Genomic DNA, 18,650 nt, shown 5'->3' on the forward strand with positions numbered 1-18,650 from the left:
CATTTGTGAGGTCAGGCACTGAGGTGGACGAGAAGGCCTGGCTCGCAGTCTCTGCTCTAATTCATCCCAAAGGTGTTGGTCATGAAATTGTCCAGAATGTCTTTGTATGCTGATGCCTTAAGAGTTCCTTCACTGGACCTAAGGGGCCAAGCCCAACCCCTGGAAAAACAACCCCGCACCATAATCCCCCTCCACCAAATGATTTGGACAAATGCACAAAGCAAGATCCATAAGGACATGGATGAGCCAGTTTGGGGTGGAGGAACTTGACTGGACTGCATGCAGTCCTGAGCTCAACCAGATAGAACACCTTTGGGATAAATTGGAGCGCAGACTGCAAGCCAGGCTTTCTCACCAATATCAGTGAATGACCTCACAAATGCGCTTCTGGAAGAATGGCCTAATGGGGATATATACAGTATCTCACAAAAGTGAGTACGCCCCTCACATTTTTGTAAATATTTTATTATATCTTTTCATGTGACAACACTGAAGAAATTACACTTTGCTACAATGTAAAGTACTGAGTGTACAGCTTGTATAACAGTGTACATTTGCTGTCCCCTCAAAATACCCCAACACACAGCCAATGTCTAATTTCTAATGCCCTTCTCTTCAGTGTTGTCACATGTAAAGGTATAAAATATTTACAAAAATGTGAGGGGTGTGTTCACAATATATGTATGTGTGTGTGTGTGTGTGTGTATATATATATATATATATATATATATATATATATATATATATATATATATATATATATATATATATATATATATATATATATATATATATATATATATATATATATATATATATATATATATATATATATATATATAATATTCACATTTTAATAATTAGTAGTAGTCCTTAAAATGGGTTGGTTTGGCTGCTTGTATACTTTAGTTTATAGGATGTAATTGTCTGCTTTATTATTTTTAGGTGCACAGGATGTATACCAGAAACCTTATCTAAATTTCCTCTTCGGTCTTCAGACAAAGGACCACAATGACTTCAGCTTGTTGGATCCTGAAAGCCTGTACAAGGAGAAATTGGTGTCGTGGACGAAGGTCTGCATTTATGTTTTTATGTGTGCTTTTGTATTACCGGTACTTGAAATTCATATTTAACCCAAAGTTTTTTTTTTTTATTTAGTTATGGATAGTGTTGAGGGTTGGGACCGCTCCAGGCTTTACTGCTGTGCTTTCCCCTCCTTTTGGCAGATTAAATTCAATCCCACTTTTATTTTTTTCCCCTGTTGACCATTTGTCTTTATGACAAATTTTACATTGGTCACAGTAACAGGAGAGGAAGATAAATCTTCCAAAGGGGTCACCTATTTTGGTAAGAACTAATTGGGGATTTACGCTCACTTCAGATGTTTTTACTCTTTCTGGTGCATGTCTGGGATATGACTAAAGGTAAAATCTCCTTGCTTCCCTTCTCCTAATTTCCTTTCAGTAGTATGTATATATTAAAAAAGAAACCAATACACATGTAAAAGACCTGCAGACTTCCACATCAAAAAAAGAAATAAAAAAAAAAAAATCAAGCAAACACTAAATCATATACAGTGGGTACGGAAAGTATTCAGACCCCCTTAAATTTTTCACTCTTTGTTATATTGCAGCCATTTGCTAAAATCATTTAGGTTCGTTCTTCTTCCTGATGAATGTACACATAGCACCCCATACTGACAGAAAAACACAGAATTGTTGACATTGTTGCAGATTTATTAAAAAAGAAAAACTGAAATATCACATGGTCCTAAGTATTCAGACCCTTTGCTCAGTATCTAGTAGAAGCCCCCTTTTGATCTAATACAGCCAGGAGTCTTTTTGGGAAAGATGCAACAAGTCTTTCACACCTGGATTTGGGGATCCTCTGCCATTCCTCCTTGCAGATCCTCTCCAGTTCTGTCAGATTGGATGGTAAACGTTGGTGGACAGCAATTTTTAGGTCTCTCCAGAGATGCTCAATTGGGTTTAAGTCGGGGCTCTGGCTGGGCCATTCAAGAACAGTCACGGAGTTGTTGTTAAGCCACTCCTTCGTTATTTTAGCTGTGTGCTTAGGGTCATTGTTTTGTTGGAAGGTAAACCTTCGGCCCAGTCTGAGGTCCAGAGCACTCTGGAGAAGGTTTTTGTCCAGGATATCCCTGTACTTGGCCGCATTCATCTTTCCCTCGATTGCAACCAGTCGTCCTGTCCCTGCAGCTGAAAAACACCCCCACAGCATGATGCTGCCACCACCATGCTTCACTGTTGGGACTGTATTGGACAGGTGATGAGCAGTGCCTGGTTTTCTCCACACATACCGCTTAGAATTAAGGCCAAAAAGTTCTATTTTGGTCTCATCAGACCAGAGAATCTTATTTCTCACCATCTTGGAGTCCTTCAGGTGTTTTTTTAGCAAACTCCATGCGGGCTTTCATGTGTCTTACACTGAGGAGAGGCTTCCCTCGGGCCACTCTGCCATAAAGCCCCGACTGGTGGAGGGCTGCAGTGATGGTTGACTTTCTACAACTTTCTCCCATCTCCTGACTGCATCTCTGGAGCTCAGCCACAGTGATCTTTGGGTTCTTCTTTACCTCTCTCACCAAGGCTCTTCTCCCCCGATAGCTCAGTTTGGCCGGACGGCCAGCTCTAGGAAGGGTTCTGGTCGTCCCAAACGTCTTCCATTTGAGGATTATGGAGGCCACTGTGCTCTTAGGAACCTTAAGTGCAGCAGAAATCTTTTTGTAACCTTGGCCAGATCTGTGCCTTGCCACAATTCTGTCTCTGAGCTCTTCAGGCAGTTCCTTTGGCCTCATGATTCTCATTTGCTCTGACATGCATTGTGATCTGGAAGGTCTTATATAGACAGGTGTGAGGCTTTCCTAATCAAGTCCAATCAGTATAATCAAACCCAGCATGACTCAAATGAAGGTGTAGAACCATCTCAAGGATGATCAGAAGAAATGGAAAGCACCTGAGTTAAATATGAGTGTCACAGCAAAGGGTCTAAATACTTAGGACCATGTGATATTTCAGTTTTTCTTTTTTAATAAATCTGCAACAATTCTGTGTTTTTCTGTCAGTATGGGGTGCTATGTGTACATTCATGAGGAAGAAGAATGAACTTAAATGATTTTAACAAATGGCTGCAATATAACAAAGAGTGAAAAATTTAAGGGGGTTTGAATACTTTCCGTACCCACTGTATATGCAGGAGATGCATGCTCTATACAGGCTTTCTGTTTTAAACATGCTCCTTACTGTGTGTGACACCATATATTGTGTTAATAAACAGTGTTGTGCAATGTCATGGTGACACAAGGGGTTAGGGCTCCTATTTATAGGACTGCAGGATGTCTGTTCTGAGTAGAATAAGCGGGTTCTGCAGTTTTCGTCACTATTGGTAACGTCTGGAGTGGGCTCTGGAGTTCAGAAGCTTTGCAGAGACTTGGGGGATGAAGCTTCTAGCTCTGTGTCCACATTTTAATGGAAGCCAGCATCCTGATTGTGGAAGTTTGCGCAGCCCATTTAATTATTAATTAAGGGGCTGTCTATGATTCATTGCTCTCTACCTGGAGACAAGAAGCAGCATGTGGGAAAAGACACTGGGGGAATGTCTTATTTGGCCTCATTAAGAGACCATCTGTTTGAACCAGGCCATCGCCTTAGAGAGGTCTTTAAGAGACTGTATGTAAATGGGCAGGAGCATGTGCAGCCAAGCTAGGCAGTTTGTATGTCTCAGAACAGTAACTATTTTGCTTTCAGTCTTTTTATTGGTAAAGGAGTACAAAAGTGATAAACGGTTTGCAGTCAGACATTAGTGAATCCTACAAGAAAGCACAATAAGAGAAACATATCTGAATGAAAAACAAAGTCTGGATGTATGTCAATCTAGTCTTTGGTAGGCAATATCCCTTTATCCCGCAAGAGCATCCAAGGGACACGTATGAATAGGTTGTCTCTTCACAAACCGTATGGTTGTCTGATTTAAAGCCAAGTTGTAGCGAAAAAAAATAACTGCGAAAAAGTGGTCAAGAGTGAGGTTAGATAGTGTAGTTTGGGGAGAATTTGTTATATACATTAAGACCTCTTCTGCGAACAATGCGCATTTATGTTCGTGATGTCCACTGTATGCATCTTATTTTGGGGTAATCACAGATGGCTAAAGGTTCCATTGCTTTCCCAAATAAGAGGGGATAAAGGGCAGCCCTGTCTCATGCCTCGTTGTATATCTATCGGATGACTTCTAGCCACTAAGGGAGTTTTGTGCTTTGGGAGTGTTCTATAAAACATGCAGGATGCATAGGAAGGGTAGAAACTCAGTTTCTAAAACCGAGTACAAGTAATCCCAGGACAGGATATCAAAAGCTTTATGGAGATCTAAAGATGGCACCATAGCTTGTCTGGTCAAGGGGGAGTCCAACGTGCGCGGACTGCCAAAATAAGATTCATTGACCTGCATATTTGGTCCAATGTCTGCCGTTACCTGAGAAATCCAGATTGATCTTTGAATATAATGTTCCAGGAAAGAGTTTAAGTTGCCAGTGTTTTTGTGAGGAGAATTTTAGGGTCACAATTGGTTGGTAGATTCATTCTTTAGAGTGATCTTTCTCTTACATCCTCCGACAGTCGCCGCCTCTCCATATTTGTCACAATGGGGTAATTGACCTTTGCTCCGTAGGAGTAGCTAGGCAACAGAATATGTCAATATTAAAGCTTTTAGCATATCCCACCCCCAGGGGGTGGTCCCCTCAGTCAATACCCTCCTGCTTCCTGTATCCATACCTCAGTTTCATTGTCTAGCTTTCAGTTAGCTGGCTGTTTCTGTGCTGGGGCATTTTGTCTCAGCCTTTATCTTCTTTTTGATTTTATTTGAGTTTTTTTTTTTCTCTTAGCTGTTACTTTTGTCAGCATTAGTTAGTTCTTCTGATGAAGAGGATCGTGCGGGCTGGGTCTCGGGCTGGCCCCCCTGGTCGCAGGTTGTGGGCCAGTGGCTTCCCAGCCTGCCATCGAGCGTTCAGTCAAGTATTTTTTCCTGGCATAGGTGAACGACCCATCCCTGTTCGCTGCAGGGATGCTGTGGTGAGGTGGCTACCTCACTGGACGCCATGCGGTTTCGTACCGCAGTTCTACTGCGTCCTGGCTGCGACTCTCCCTGTCCCATGTGCAGTGGCTTGATCACTTGTACGGGTTCCCCACACCATTCAGAAGGTAAGTGTACTCTGTGTGGGGACCTGTCTGTTTAGTGGGTGTCACTAAACCCTGCATGTCTGTTCACACTGTTGGCTCCCTGTCTGGATGCTGCTGTTGGCTGTTGGCTGCAAGGAGGGGGGCTGTTATACACTGTTCTGTGTTACAAACTGTGTGATTTTCTGTGTGACATGCTGTATGTTGTAGGGCATGCTGTGGTACATGTTTTGTGCAACATGCGGCGGCCGCTGCTGCGGTCCGCAATTTTATTAACCGCTTGCCGACTGCGCACAGTATATTTACTGCGGCAGTCGGCCCCGGCCAGGCAGAGTGACGTAGGTCTACGTCGCTCGCCTGTCACTCCTTCCAGAGCCAATAGCGGGCGGGCGCGCGCCCGCCGAGGCGCGCGCCCGCCTCGGCTCGTTCACGGAGGAGTGCGGGAGTGTGACTGGCGGACCCGATGTCCGCCGGTCACACTACGATCGCCGCTACAGCGGGAGAAAGACAGAGCTGCTTGTGTAAACAAGCCACCTGTCAGTTCTCCCTGTGTAAAAGTGAAGATCAAACAGTTCTACTATGTAGAACTGTTGATCTTTGTTTTTACACTAGTAGACCTGTCCCTACACAGTTAGAATCACGCCCCTAGGACACACTTAACCCCTCCCTGTCCAATACTGTTAACCCCTTCCCTGCCAGTGTCATTTTTGCAGTAACAGTGCATATATATAGCACTGATTACTGCAGTAATGTCACTGGTACCCCCAAAAGTGTCAAAAATGTCAGTCAAGGGTCCGATCTGTCCGCCGCAATGTCGCAGTACCGCAAAAAAAAAAAAACACCAAAAATGACAAAAATCTTTCCCTTTGTTAGTAAACGCGATAACTTTTGCGCAAACCAATCAAAATACGCTTTTTGCGATTTTTTTTTTTTTTTTACCAAACATAGGTAGCGTAAAACAAATTGGCCGAAAATTTTAAAAAATTTTGATTTTTACATTTTTTTTGGGGGGAATTTCATATAAAAAAAAGTGAAAAATATTGTTGTTTTTGCAAAAATTACGCTCTTTTTTTGTTTATAGCGCGTGATCAAAAAATCGCACAGGTGATCAAATACCACCAAAAGAAAGCTCTGTTTGTGGGAAAAAAAGGACGTGAAATTCGTTTAGGTACAGCGTCGCACAACCGCGCGATTGTCCGTTAAAGTCACGCAGTAAAAAATCGCAAAATAACCCCTGGTCTTTTAGCAGGAAAATCCTCCGGTGGTAAAGTGGTTAATAGTTGCAGGCATATGAGGGCTTCTTCTGTATGCTGGGAGCGGCGTTTTTGGCGCCAAGCGCCGTCATTTTGGCGGTGATCGCTCCGGCCTCATGTAGCACTGCATTTACTTCCTCCCCCGGCGGCCATTTTTTTGTAGCCTTCCATAGGCTTTATAGGAGCGGCTTCTGTTGCATCACTTCCTTTTCCCTGGGCACATCGATCAATGCAGCAGTGATCTCTCCAGGTTTTTATCCTCTTTAGTCCTGTATTCCTTGCCTGAGTTTGTAATTTTCCCTGTGGGGGTCGGCTTGTGCTGGTGTGTGTGAGCGGTGGGCTGCGCTCGCCGCGCTTTTAAAAGGGGCAGTTACCCTTTTTTCTCCTGCACACTTCTGGGGGCATGGATTCTCAGGAAAGCAAATTTCCTCCCACTTTACTGGGAGGCCAAGGGGCTGCTGCTGTTTCCCCTGAGGGGGGCGATTTGGCCACAGTTGTGGCTAACCTGGCTGCTCAGGTACAGATGCTTGTGGCTGCTCAATCCACAAAACGGCCCAGAGTTTCAATCTCCTCTGATTGAGAGGGCGATGGTGATGGGGCTGCTATGGCTGGGGTCCCGTTCGTCCCTGGACTTTGCAGGGTTGGAAGGGGAGGCAGAGGTTGAGGGGGTTGATGATTCCCCCCCCTGGCTCGTCTGAAGAGCTTGCAATCATGGATGAATTGGTTGCTTCTATCAAACAAACGTTGCATTTACAGAATGAACCGTGTCCACCTGCCGTTCTGGCTTCTTATGGGACATAGTGGAGACGCAAAACATCGCAGGTTTTTCCTTGCACTGAGGATTTTCAGCGCGCTGTTAGTGAACAATGGCGCAATCTAAAAAAGCCTTTTGCTGTGCCAAGTAGGTTCAAGCTGCGTTATCCTTTCACGCCCGCCACTGATGAACGCTGGTGTGTACCACCTCCGGTGGATCACGCGGTGGCGGTTTTGAATAAATCCTCTGCGATTCCGGCAGAGGATACCCCGGTGTTCCGGGAACCTACGGACAGGAGACTGGAGTCTCTTGCCCGCCATACTTACTCGGTTACCGGTTCCATGCTGAAAGCTATTTTTGCTTCCCTTATGGCAGCTCAGGCTGTCGCGGATTGGACGCAGGTACTCAGGCGCGTCCTGGTGGCTGATTCTGCCCCGCCGACAACATTGGCTATGGTGGATCAGATTCATCAGGGTGTCATGTATTTGTGTGATGCGGAATTGGATGTAATTCCTTTGGCTGCACGTGTGCACAGCGTGGCGGTGTTGACACGCCGTTTGATTTGGCTGAAATGTTGGTCTGTGGACCAATCTTCTCGCAAGACTTTGGCTAATTTGCCCTATACGGGATCTCGCCTTTTTGGCGACTCACTGGATACGCTGATTAAGGGGATCTCTGGGGGTAAGAGCACGCTCTTGCCCCAATCTCACAAGGCTAAGGGCGCTCAAGGTAAGAAGCATGCTTCGTTTAGGCCCTATCAGGGGTCCTTTCGTGCCTTTCGGTCGCACTATAAGGGAAAGCCCTTCAAGGGTCAAGGCTCCCAAAAGAAACCGTGGGCAGGTAAGCAGAAGTCCGGCCAGTCCGGGTCCGCTGCCCATAACAACGCGGCCTGAAGGGATGCCCTCACCCAGCTCTGGGGTGGGGGGACGTTTGCTCGGTTTTCTTCAACCCTGGCTGGCCCGCGTTCGGGACAGGTGGGTTCAGGAAATCGTTCGATCTGGATACAAGATCGAGTTTCTCGGCCGGTGGGCAGATTTTTTTCCCTCAAATCTTCAGCTGTCTCCGGAGCGTTTGCGGGATCTGCACCTGGCGGTGCGGGACCTGCGGGGCTCAGGGAGTGGTGGTTCCGGTGCCTCATCGGGACAGGTTTCGGGGGGGAGGGCAAGGTACGTCCGATTCTGGACTTAAAAGCTCTGAACAGCTTTGTGCGGGTTCGCAAGTTCCGCATGGAATCCCTGCGCTCGGTGGTGGCTGCTCTAGTTCCGGGAGAATTCATGGCATCCATCGACTTGAAGGATGCGTATCTTCACATCCCCATTTGCGAGGGTCACCAGAGGTACCTTCGATTCGCCATTGCGGAGGATCATTACCAGTTCGTGGCGTTACCCTTCGGTCTCGCTTCGGCTCCGCGGGTGTTCACCAAGGTGCTTGCACCGGTTCTGGCCCTATTGAGAGCCCAGGGTATATCAATCCTGGGGTATCTGGACGACATTCTGGTTCGGTCTGCGACCAGTCAGGGTCTGGTGAAGGACCTGTCCGTCACGATGCAGACTCTGCAGGAGTTTGGTTGGACGATAAACTTCCCAAAATCGACGCTGTGCCCGTCGGTTCGTCTTCCCTATCTGAAATGATCCTGGACTTTGTCCAGGCGAAGGTCTTCCTACCGGAGGACAAGCTCAGGACACTTCAGGACGAAGTCAGGTCCCTTCGGGACGTTCCATGCTCATCCCTCCGGATGGGCATGCGGTGTCTGGGTTTGATGGTCTCGGCTTTCGAGGCGATTCCCTTTGCCCAGTTCCACACGAGGGGTCTCCAGGCGGAGATCCTGTCCAGGTGGGACGGGCGACCACAATCTCTGGATCTTCAGATCTCGTTGAGTCCTCGCACCAGAAGGGATCTTCTGTGGTGGCTACAGTCCCCGGGGGTGTCGGGGGGCAAGTCTTTTCGTCCGCTTTCATGGACGGTGATCACCATGGATGCCAGCCTGTCGGGCTGGGGTGGTGTTCTGGGCGTTCTGTCCGCCCAGGGTACTTGGTCGGAGGGGGAATCCTCCCTTTCCGATCAACATTCTGGAATTGCGGGCGATAAATCTCTGCCTTCGACGTTGGACGGACAGGCTTCAGGGCCGTCCGGTTCGGGTGCAGACGGACAATGCCACAGCGGTGGCCTACATCAACCACCAAGGGGGCACCAGGAGTGCCCGAGCGGCTCGGGAAGTAGCCGACATTCTGTCTTGGGCCGAGACGCACGTCCCGGCGATCACGGTGGTTCACATTCCGGGGGTAGAGAACTGGCAAGCGAATTATCTGAGTCGCCAGTCTCTGGACCAGGGGGAATGGTCGCTCCACCCGGATGTCTTCCAGATGTTGTGCGCGAAGTGGGGTCTCCCAGATGTGGACCTGTTCGCGTCTCGTCTGAACAACAAGGTGGAAAGGTTCGTGGCAAGGACGCGCGATCCTCAGGCAGACGCGTCAGACGCGTTAGTGGCTCCGTGGCATCAGTATCGACTGATGTATGCGTTCCCACCGATTCAGTTGCTATCCCGGTTCCTTCGCAGGTTGTCCTCGGAACCGCTCACGGTGATTCTGGTGGCGCCAGACTGGCCCCGCAGGTCTTGGTACGCAGACCTCGTGAATCTGGCGGTCGACGCTCCATGGCGTCTGCCTCTTCGAGAAGATCTTCTGTCTCAAGGACCGATATTCCATCCTGCTTTAGTCGCTGGCTTTGACGGCCTGGCTGTTGAAACCGAGGTCCTGAAGGATAGGGGTCTCTCCCTGGAGGTCATTCATACTTTGATCAATGCTAGAAAGGCCTCTTCGGGGAAGATTTACTACCGTACTTGGAAGGCTTATTTTGCCTGGTGTGAGTCCAGGGGGTTTTCCCCCCGCTCATACTCGGTGTCTCGGGTGTTGTCTTTCCTTCAAACGTGTGTGGACCAGCGTTTGGCGTTGGCCACGATTAAGGGTCAGATTTCTGCACTGGCTGTTCTCTTTCAATGCCCTGTGGCGTCTAATTCTCTGGTTGGCACCTTTGTCCAAGGGGTGCGACACCTGGTCCCTCCTCGGAGGGAGCCTTTGCCTCCATGGGACTTGAACCTCGTTCTGTCCGTGTTACAACATGCTCCCTTTGAGAAGATCAGGGAGATCTCACTGCCTCTGTTGTCTAAGAAGGTCGCCTTTTTGGTGGCGATCACTTCGGCTCGCAGAGTGTCGGAGCTGGCGGCTTTGTCCTGCAGGTCTCCGTATCTGGTGCTTCACTTAGATAAGGTGGTCTTACGACCTAATCCTTCTTTTCTTCCGAAAAGGATCTCGGAATTTCACCTCAATGAGGACATTGTCTTGCCTTCACTTTGCGCAGAGCCTAAGCATCCGAAGGAGGTGGCATTACATTCCTTGGATGTTGTTCTGGCGATCAGGGTTTACCTGTCATCGACAAAATCCTTTCGCAAGACGAATTCTCTCTTTGTCCTTCCTGAGGGACCTCGGAAGGGCATGGCGGCGTCGGCTTCTACCATCGCCAAATGGATCAGACAGACCATTGAGCAGGCATATGCTTTGAAGGGAAAAGTTCCCCCTATGCCTGTGAAGGCGCACTCTACCAGGTCTCTGAGTACGTCTTGGGCCTGTCATCATCGGGCTTCTGTGGCCCAGGTGTGTAAGGCGGCGACTTGGTCGTCCGTTCACACCTTCTCGAAGTTCTACAAAGTGGATGTTCAGGCATCGGCAGATGCTTCCTTTGGCCGCAAGGTTCTTAGTGCGGCAGTACCTTAGGGTCCCTTGTTTTTGGGCCCTTGGCTGTTTGGGATGTTTTTATCCCTGGGTTATTTGTTCTTCCTGGGTTGTTGCTCCTGTTGAGCAAAGTTTTTTTTCATGCTGCCCAGCTGGTTTCCTTCCTTTTTGGTAAGGTTACTTTCTCTGATATGGGTCCGGCGTTGCCTTAGGCGCGGCTGCGTTTTCCCACCCCTCATGCATACACTGCTTTGGGACGTCCCCATTGTGACGAATATGGAGAGGCGGCGACTGTCGGAGGACGTAAGAGAAAACGGAATTTTTGTAAAATCTTACCTGTAAAATTCCTTTCTCTGAGTCCTCCGACAGTCGCCGCCCCCGCCCCTCTTTTGGGGTTTGTTTATGTACTCTACTGCTATTCTACTGAAACTGAGGTATGGATACAGGAAGCAGGAGGGTATTGACTGAGGGGACCACCCCCTGGGGGTGGGATATGCTAAAAGCTTTAATATTGACATATTCTGTTGCCTAGCTACTCCTACGGAGCAAAGGTCAATTACCCCATTGTGACGAATATGGAGAGGCGGCGACTGTCGGAGGACTCAGAGAAAGGGATTTTACAAAAATTCAGTTTTTTGCGTTTTTTTTTTTTTTTTTTTTAATGACACTATTCTATGCCTTGTTTTCTTCTTGCCAGGGAAGTGAACCCTACCTGTAGATGGTTAAAATATAAAGCTAGATGGGGCATCAGAAGATCTTCAAATGTCTTGTATTATCCATTAGGGAGCCAGTCAGGACCTGGAGATTAGGTTTCAATGACTTTATAACCTTGGAGATTTTGCTGCACTCAAGGGGCTTGTCAATTTAGGTTCAGCATGTTGTGTGGAGAGAGTCTGGAGTCATGACTTCTCTTGGAGAAAAAAAAAAAACTTCTGAAGCCAAGTTGAAAAGTTGGCCAAAGGCTTGTGATAAAGTTTTTATTGTAATATAAACTAAATTCTTGAATTCAAAAGTATGGATTTTGTGAAAAAGGTGTCTTGTCGCTCAGTTTAAAGCATGAGCTTCTGATGTAGGATTAAGCCTATTCGCTAAAAGGGTCTGGCTTGTTGTGTCCATCACAGGGATTTTTCTGCCCTAGTGACTAAGCAGACATTTAATTCCATGTGTGCATGTTCTATTTGGGGGAGAAGATTTGAATTGTGTGTTTTTACGCTGAGCAACTAAAACCCCGTACACATGGGCCGAATTGCGACTGGTTCCCAATCAGCGGAGGAGGACAATCAGATAAGGAGCTCCCTTACATAGGCTTTGTGAGTCGCCCAATTTAAAAGAGCAATATGGCCTTTGAAAAAAATTTTGATTTATACTCCTAATTAGATGCAGTATCGATCCAATGCTCCCATCTGTCCCTTGCCAGCTCTGCACTGAGAACTGAGTGATCAAATGACGCTGATCACTCTGTTCTCCCCCTCCACTCTAGGTAAAGAGGGGTAACTGACAGTCACCAGCTCTCTGCTCTGCCTGTTGGGCTGTTGAGGAGGCGGGAGGGGCTGCCTCGGGCTCTCAGCATCTCACTGCGAGGCTGAGCCAGGTGTGGGTCCTGGGATCTACGTGAATCCTGACTGTCCGCTCAAAACAGGTCACAGGGGTGCAGATTGAACTGCACTCCTGTGATTCCCCAGGAGGAGTATAGTGTAAATGGCTTTAGCTTTGCTTCTTAAAGATGGGGGAAGTATCTGTCAAGCAGTGTCAAAACAACCAGAATCATTCCCTAATAAGGATTTATTCAATTGCCAGTCAAATCTCTTGGCCACCATAGATAAGTCAGAAAATTGAGATCAACAGTGGATCATGGTTAGACCATGGGTTTGGAATATATTTAGCTGATGTCAGCTTAGGAAGTAGCGACGATGGAATGAATACATAGTGTATCCTAGAATATTGTTTATGGGCTTTTGAATAGAAGGAACAGTCTCTCGTCAGATTAGCTTCTCTCCAAGCATGTCGAATCACTGTGAAATTACAAATCTGCAAGTTTATATCTGTTTAGACTGAGGATGTTTCTAAAATGTGGTCAAGGGCCAAGTTAGCGTCCCTGGCCATAAACATGCCTTCTACACTATATTGCCAAAAGTATTAGAATGCCTGCCTTTACACGCACATTAACTTTAATGGCATCCCAGTCTTAGTCCGTAGGGTTCAATATTGAGTTGGCCCACCCTTTGCAGCTATAACTGCTTCAACTCTTCTGGGAAGACTGCCCACAGGGTTTAGGAGTGTGTCTATGTGAATGTTTGACCATTCTTCCAGAAGCGCATTTGTGAGGTCAGGCACTGATGTTGGATAGAAGGCCTGGCTCGCAATCTCTGCCCTAATTCATCCCAAAGGTGTTCTATCGGGTTGAAGTCAGGACTCTGTGCAGGCCAGTCAAGTTCCTCCCTCCAGCCCCAAAATCGCTCATCCATGTCTTTGAGTGTTGAGGAGTGATTGTGAAGTATTGTTAGGACTGTATAGATTCTGTTGATTTTTCTAAGTGAATTGTGTCTGCATCTGGTGGAGCACTTTGCATTTAGGCCCCATTCACACTAGTGCGACTTGTCCCGCGATTTTGGACTGCAAAATCGCATGACAAGTCGTTTTCCATTATTTTCAATGAGCCCCATTCATATCAGTGCGTTTTGAAGTCGCACCGACTTCAAAGTAGTTCCTGCACTACTTTGCCACGATTTGAATGTGTTTTGAGGCATATAGCCTTGCCATTGCTTTCAAAATCGCGGCAAAAATCGCGCCGCGAAATCGCGGTAAAATTGCGTCGCAATAGTGTGAAAGGGGCCTAAAAGAGAAGTATGGGATGTTTTTTTATTTATTTGTTTATTTTTTGGGGAATATTCCTTACCTAGGTGGATGCCGCATTGGTTCCCCACCGGCTCTAACACTGAAAACCGAGTAATCAAACACGCAGATTGCTCGGTCCTCACAGCTCCCTAAGCAGAGACCCGGTGGCTATCAGTCACCGGCTCCCTGCTCTGCCCCCCAGGTTTACTGGAGCACTGGGTTGTGGAGTAGGCAGGAGCCCGCTGTCTGCTGAAGTCGGGTCACAGGAGTGTAAAGCGAACTCCGAAAATGAGCTTTGGCTATACTTTCTTTTTTCTTTCCTTTTTCTGACGGCAATTTTCTGCACAGTAAAAACAATCACCCCCCTTCCAACCGCCCTCTGCTGCTTCTACCGGCTCGCCCGTGCGATCGGCAAGCTGAGAATGAATCGGCCACTTCCGGGACCAGCAGATGTAAACACTGCCGTGTTTAAGCTGGAAAGGCTGAGATCATGGTGTGTTTGTTTTGTTCTTACTGCTCAACAGTCCTGAGTCTTTTTAAACCCCAGATCTCTCTGTAAAGAGGACCTGTCATGCCCTATTCCAATGGATGTTTACATTCCTTGTAATAGGAATAAAAGTGATCAATAAAAAATAAATTAGAGGGGAAAGTGTAAAAATAAAGTTAACCATAAAAAAAAAAATGCAAAGTGGTTAAGGGTTGTGCAGCAGCAGTCTTGACTGCCACTTTGGAGTCCATAATAATGCTCTCCTGTGACCTCCAATGTATGGGCAAGAGCCCTTTCAGTCGTGGGATCTCGGGTTATCGATTGGACCAGTTAATTGGCCACCTGTGTCTTGTGCCTGTGCTCTGAACATTAACTATTCGTAACCTTTTGCTGCTAGCCTTAGTACATAAAAGTATATAACCCCAATTCCCCAAAAAAGTTAACCACCTTGGCGGTAATCCCGAGCGTGACTCGGGGTTGATTTTTTATATCAGGAGCGGTAACCCCGAGTCACGCTCGGGGTAGATGTGCAGAGAGCGCAGCGGTGTTCTCTTACCTTCTCCTGGCGATCCAGCGATGATCTCTCATTGCTGAGATCGCCAGCCGAGAGTCCCGCCGCTCCTCCGTCCTCCTCCGGTGTGATCACTTCCTAGTTCCGTTCCCTGCAGCAGCAATGCTGCATGGGAGTGGAACTAGGGAGGAAAATTAAAAAAAAAAAAAAAAAAAAAACGTTGCACAAAACACAAACATTTTATATATATATATATATATATATATATATATATATATATATATATATATATATATATATATATATATATATTGCATATTATGAATTATAATCTAATCAATAATATAATTTTATTATATATTAAATAATAAAATAATATTATTGATTTGATTATAATTCACGCGTTTGTGTTTCAAATTGATCACATCTGGGATGTCTACTAGAGTCTTGTTTTGGTCAGGTTTAAGTCAGTAATTACTAAGAATTGTAGGCCTATAATACATAACGCCAAATTTCCATGAAAAGAATTGTACCGCTTTTTGGTATGTAATTCCTGACATAATCATACCGCCAGGGAGGTTAAGGGTGCTGTGTAAAAAATCTACAAAAAGAATGCTTGTCTGCGCTATAGAAGTACCTATAATAAATAAAATAAAATCCTTGCTAATCCCATAACCCCATATTTTATTCACAATAGAAAATGGAAAACCTCAATTGCTTAAACTGAGAAAATGTAACACTTTAAGAAAAAAATAAGGTAATTTGGAAAATGATGGCAGTAACATGACTCAAAGTTGGGCCAGACCCATGTTTACCACAGTGTCGCAAACATCAAGGAACTGAGCAGAACAGTTGCTGGAGTTTTGGGAGAGGAATGTTGTCCCATTCTTGCCTGATATAGGGTGTCTGTCCTGATATAGGGTGTCTGAGTCTGTCATATTTTTTGCTTCAAGATGAGCCAAATATTCATTTGGTGAAAGGTCTGGACTGCAGGCACCCAAAGGCTTCCTCACATAGTCTAACTGGAATGAAGGGGAAATGGTTTATATGTAGGAATAATAGTTTTTTTTAAACTGTTGTCAAAATAATTATTTAGCATTGGAGTCTGTAGGTTTTTTTTCTTAGTAAAATTGTTACTTTCTTCTAAAGGTGTGAGTTTTTTTATGTGATTGGAGGAGGATCTTTTGCAGGCATGGTTTCACATGTGGCGGACTCCGTAAAACACATCTGCCTGCTCAGCAGGTGATCTCTCTGCTGATTCACTTTTTTCCACATTTTATGTTACAGCCTTTATTCCAAAATTGATTAAATTCATTATTTTCCTCAAAAGTCTACAAACAATACCCCATAATGACAACGTGAAAGAAGTTTGTTTGAAATCTTTGCAAATTTAATAAAAATAAAGGATGAAATCTTTGCAAATTTAATAAAAAATAAAGGAAAAAAATTACATGTACTTAAATATTCATAGCATTTGATGTGACACTTATCTCTGGTGCATCCTGTTTCTACTGATCTTCCCTGAGATGTTTCTACAACTTGATTGTGATAAATTCAGTTGATTGGACATGATTTGAAAAGGCACACACCTGTCTATATAAGGTCCCACAGTTAACTGTGCGTATCAGAGCACAAACCAAGCCACGAGGTCCAAGGAATTGGCTGTAGACCTCTGAGACAGGATTGTTACTGTGTTAGTCAGGTTGAAAAAAGACACATCCAAGTCCATCTGATTCAACCAACAGAAAACAAAAAAAACAAACCGTATTGAAAACCCAACCATACAATCCCATATACACAGTCCGATACCCTCAGTTGATCCAGAGGAAGGCGAAAAAACCCCATCAAAGCATGATCCAAGTTGATACAGCAGGGGAAAAAAAAATTCCTTCCTGATCCCCCCGGGAGGCAATCGGATATTCCCTGGATCAACTTTCCCTAAAAAAAATTTTTAGTACCCACTTATATGAAGTGCACCCAGGAAAGAATCCAGGCCCTTTTTTTAAAGCAATTTAGTGAGCTAGCCCGAACCACCTCTAGAGGGAGTCTGTTCCACAATTTCACAACTCTTTATGGTGAAAAAACCTGAAATCTGTTTTCCTCTAGATGTAAAGAGTGCCCCCTTGTCGTCCTGTGTTGACCTTAAGGCAAACAACTCAACACCAAGTTCACTATATGGACCCCTTATGTATTTATACATGTTCATCATATATCCCCCCCTTAATCTCCTCTTCTTAAGAGAGAATAAATTCAATGCCTCTAATCTTTTCTCATAGCTGAGCTCCTCCATGCCTCTTATCAGTTTTGTTGCCCTTCTCTGCACTTTCTCCAGTTCCCCCAATATTCTTTTTACGAACTGGTGCCCAAAACTGAACTGCATATTCCAGATGAGGTCTTACTAATGATTTGTACAGGGGCAAAATTATATCTCTCTCTCGAAAGGACTTTGCTTGCTTTGGAAACCGCAGCTTGGCATTGCATGCAATTTTAAAGCTTATGATCTACCAGAACACCCAGCTTGTATAGAGGCACAGATCTGAGGAAGGGTACAGAAAATTTTCTGCAGCATTGAAGGTTCCATTGAGCACCTTGGCCTCCGTTATCTGTAAACGGAACCACAAGGACTCTTCCTAGAGCGGGCTGCCCAGTCAAACTGAGCGATCGGGGGAGAAGGGCATTAGTCAGAGAGGTGACCAAGAATTCGATGGTCACTCTGGCAGAGCACCAGCGTTTCTCTGTGAAGAGAGAACCTTCCAGAAGAAAAACAATCTCTGCAGCACTCCACCAATCAGACCTGTGTGGTAGAGTGGCTAGACTGAAGACGCCACTCAGTAAAAGGAACGTGACAGCCCGCCTTGAGTTTGCCAAAAGACACCTGAAGGACTCTCAGACGATGAGAAACCAAATTCTCTGGTCTGATGAAACAAAGATTGAACTCTTTGGCTTGAATGGCGTCCTGTCTGGAGGAAACCATCACCCTCCTCACCTGGTCAATACCATCCCTACAGTGAAGCATGGTGGTGGCAGCATCATGCTGTGGGGATGTTTTTCAGCAACAGGAACTGAGTGACTAGTCTGGAATGAGGGAAAGATGAATGCAGCAATGTAAAGAGACATTCTTCATAAATTAAATAAAATAAAAAAAAAAATAAAACCTGCTCTAGAGCGCTCTGGACCTCCGATTGGGGAGAAGGTTTATCTTCCAACAGGACAACGACCCTAAGCACACAGCCAAGATGACAAAGGAGTGGTCAGGGGACAAATCTGTGAATGTCCTTGAGCGGCCCAGCCAGAGCCCAAACTTGAACCCGATTTGAACATCTTTGGAGAGATCAAAAAATGGGTTTGCATCGACGCTCCGCATCCAAGCTGATGGAGCTTGAGGTCCTACAAAGAAGAATGGGAGAAACTGCCTAAAAATAGGTGAACACTTTCCGGATGCACTGAATGTCTTAATAAAATCGTTTTGGTAGGCTGACTGTTGGAGTTCTGCTGGGGCACAGTGCCACATCCTAATAAATATATTACAAGAAAGAAGGCATGGGGGGCCTCCATAGGGATTTTTAAGCACGGTAACAACCAGATATGGTAGAGTAAGTAGTAGCAGTATAAATCAATAGATTTTATTAGAAAAGTATAACCAACATTTAAAGTAAAACCTTCACCAGACAGACTGTAAAAACATGTAAGAAATATAGTTACAAATCCAGTATGGGGCATGATAATTGTTGAATATGCTCTTGATTCTAGAACTTGAGAATGGTCTTGTGCTGCAAGAAACCAATAAACCAATCTGGTTCATAGTAAACCTACATCCCAACATGTTTCCAAAATAATTTGAAATAATTTCTTCTTCAGGGGTAAAAAAAAATGAAGGTAGAGCATAGTCTCCTTTCTAT

At 45.5% G+C, this 18,650-nt stretch overlaps 1 protein-coding gene across 1 annotated transcript in view; it reads left to right on the plus strand.

Moving 5' to 3' along the window:
• The window catches only part of PARL (presenilin associated rhomboid like), a 118,563-nt gene that overhangs the window by 7,092 nt on the left and 92,821 nt on the right, over positions 1-18,650 (plus strand). The window contains exon 2 of the mRNA XM_082247396.1: positions 946-1,073. Within this exon, the coding sequence (XP_082103522.1) occupies positions 1,012-1,073 (62 nt within the window). The 5' untranslated portion in view covers positions 946-1,011. The remainder of the gene's footprint in view (positions 1-945; positions 1,074-18,650) is intronic.

The sequence above is a fragment of the Pelophylax lessonae genome (assembly GCF_965119305.1).
Source record: "Pelophylax lessonae genome assembly, chromosome: 2".
In the NCBI taxonomy this organism is placed as follows: Eukaryota; Metazoa; Chordata; class Amphibia; order Anura; family Ranidae; genus Pelophylax; species Pelophylax lessonae.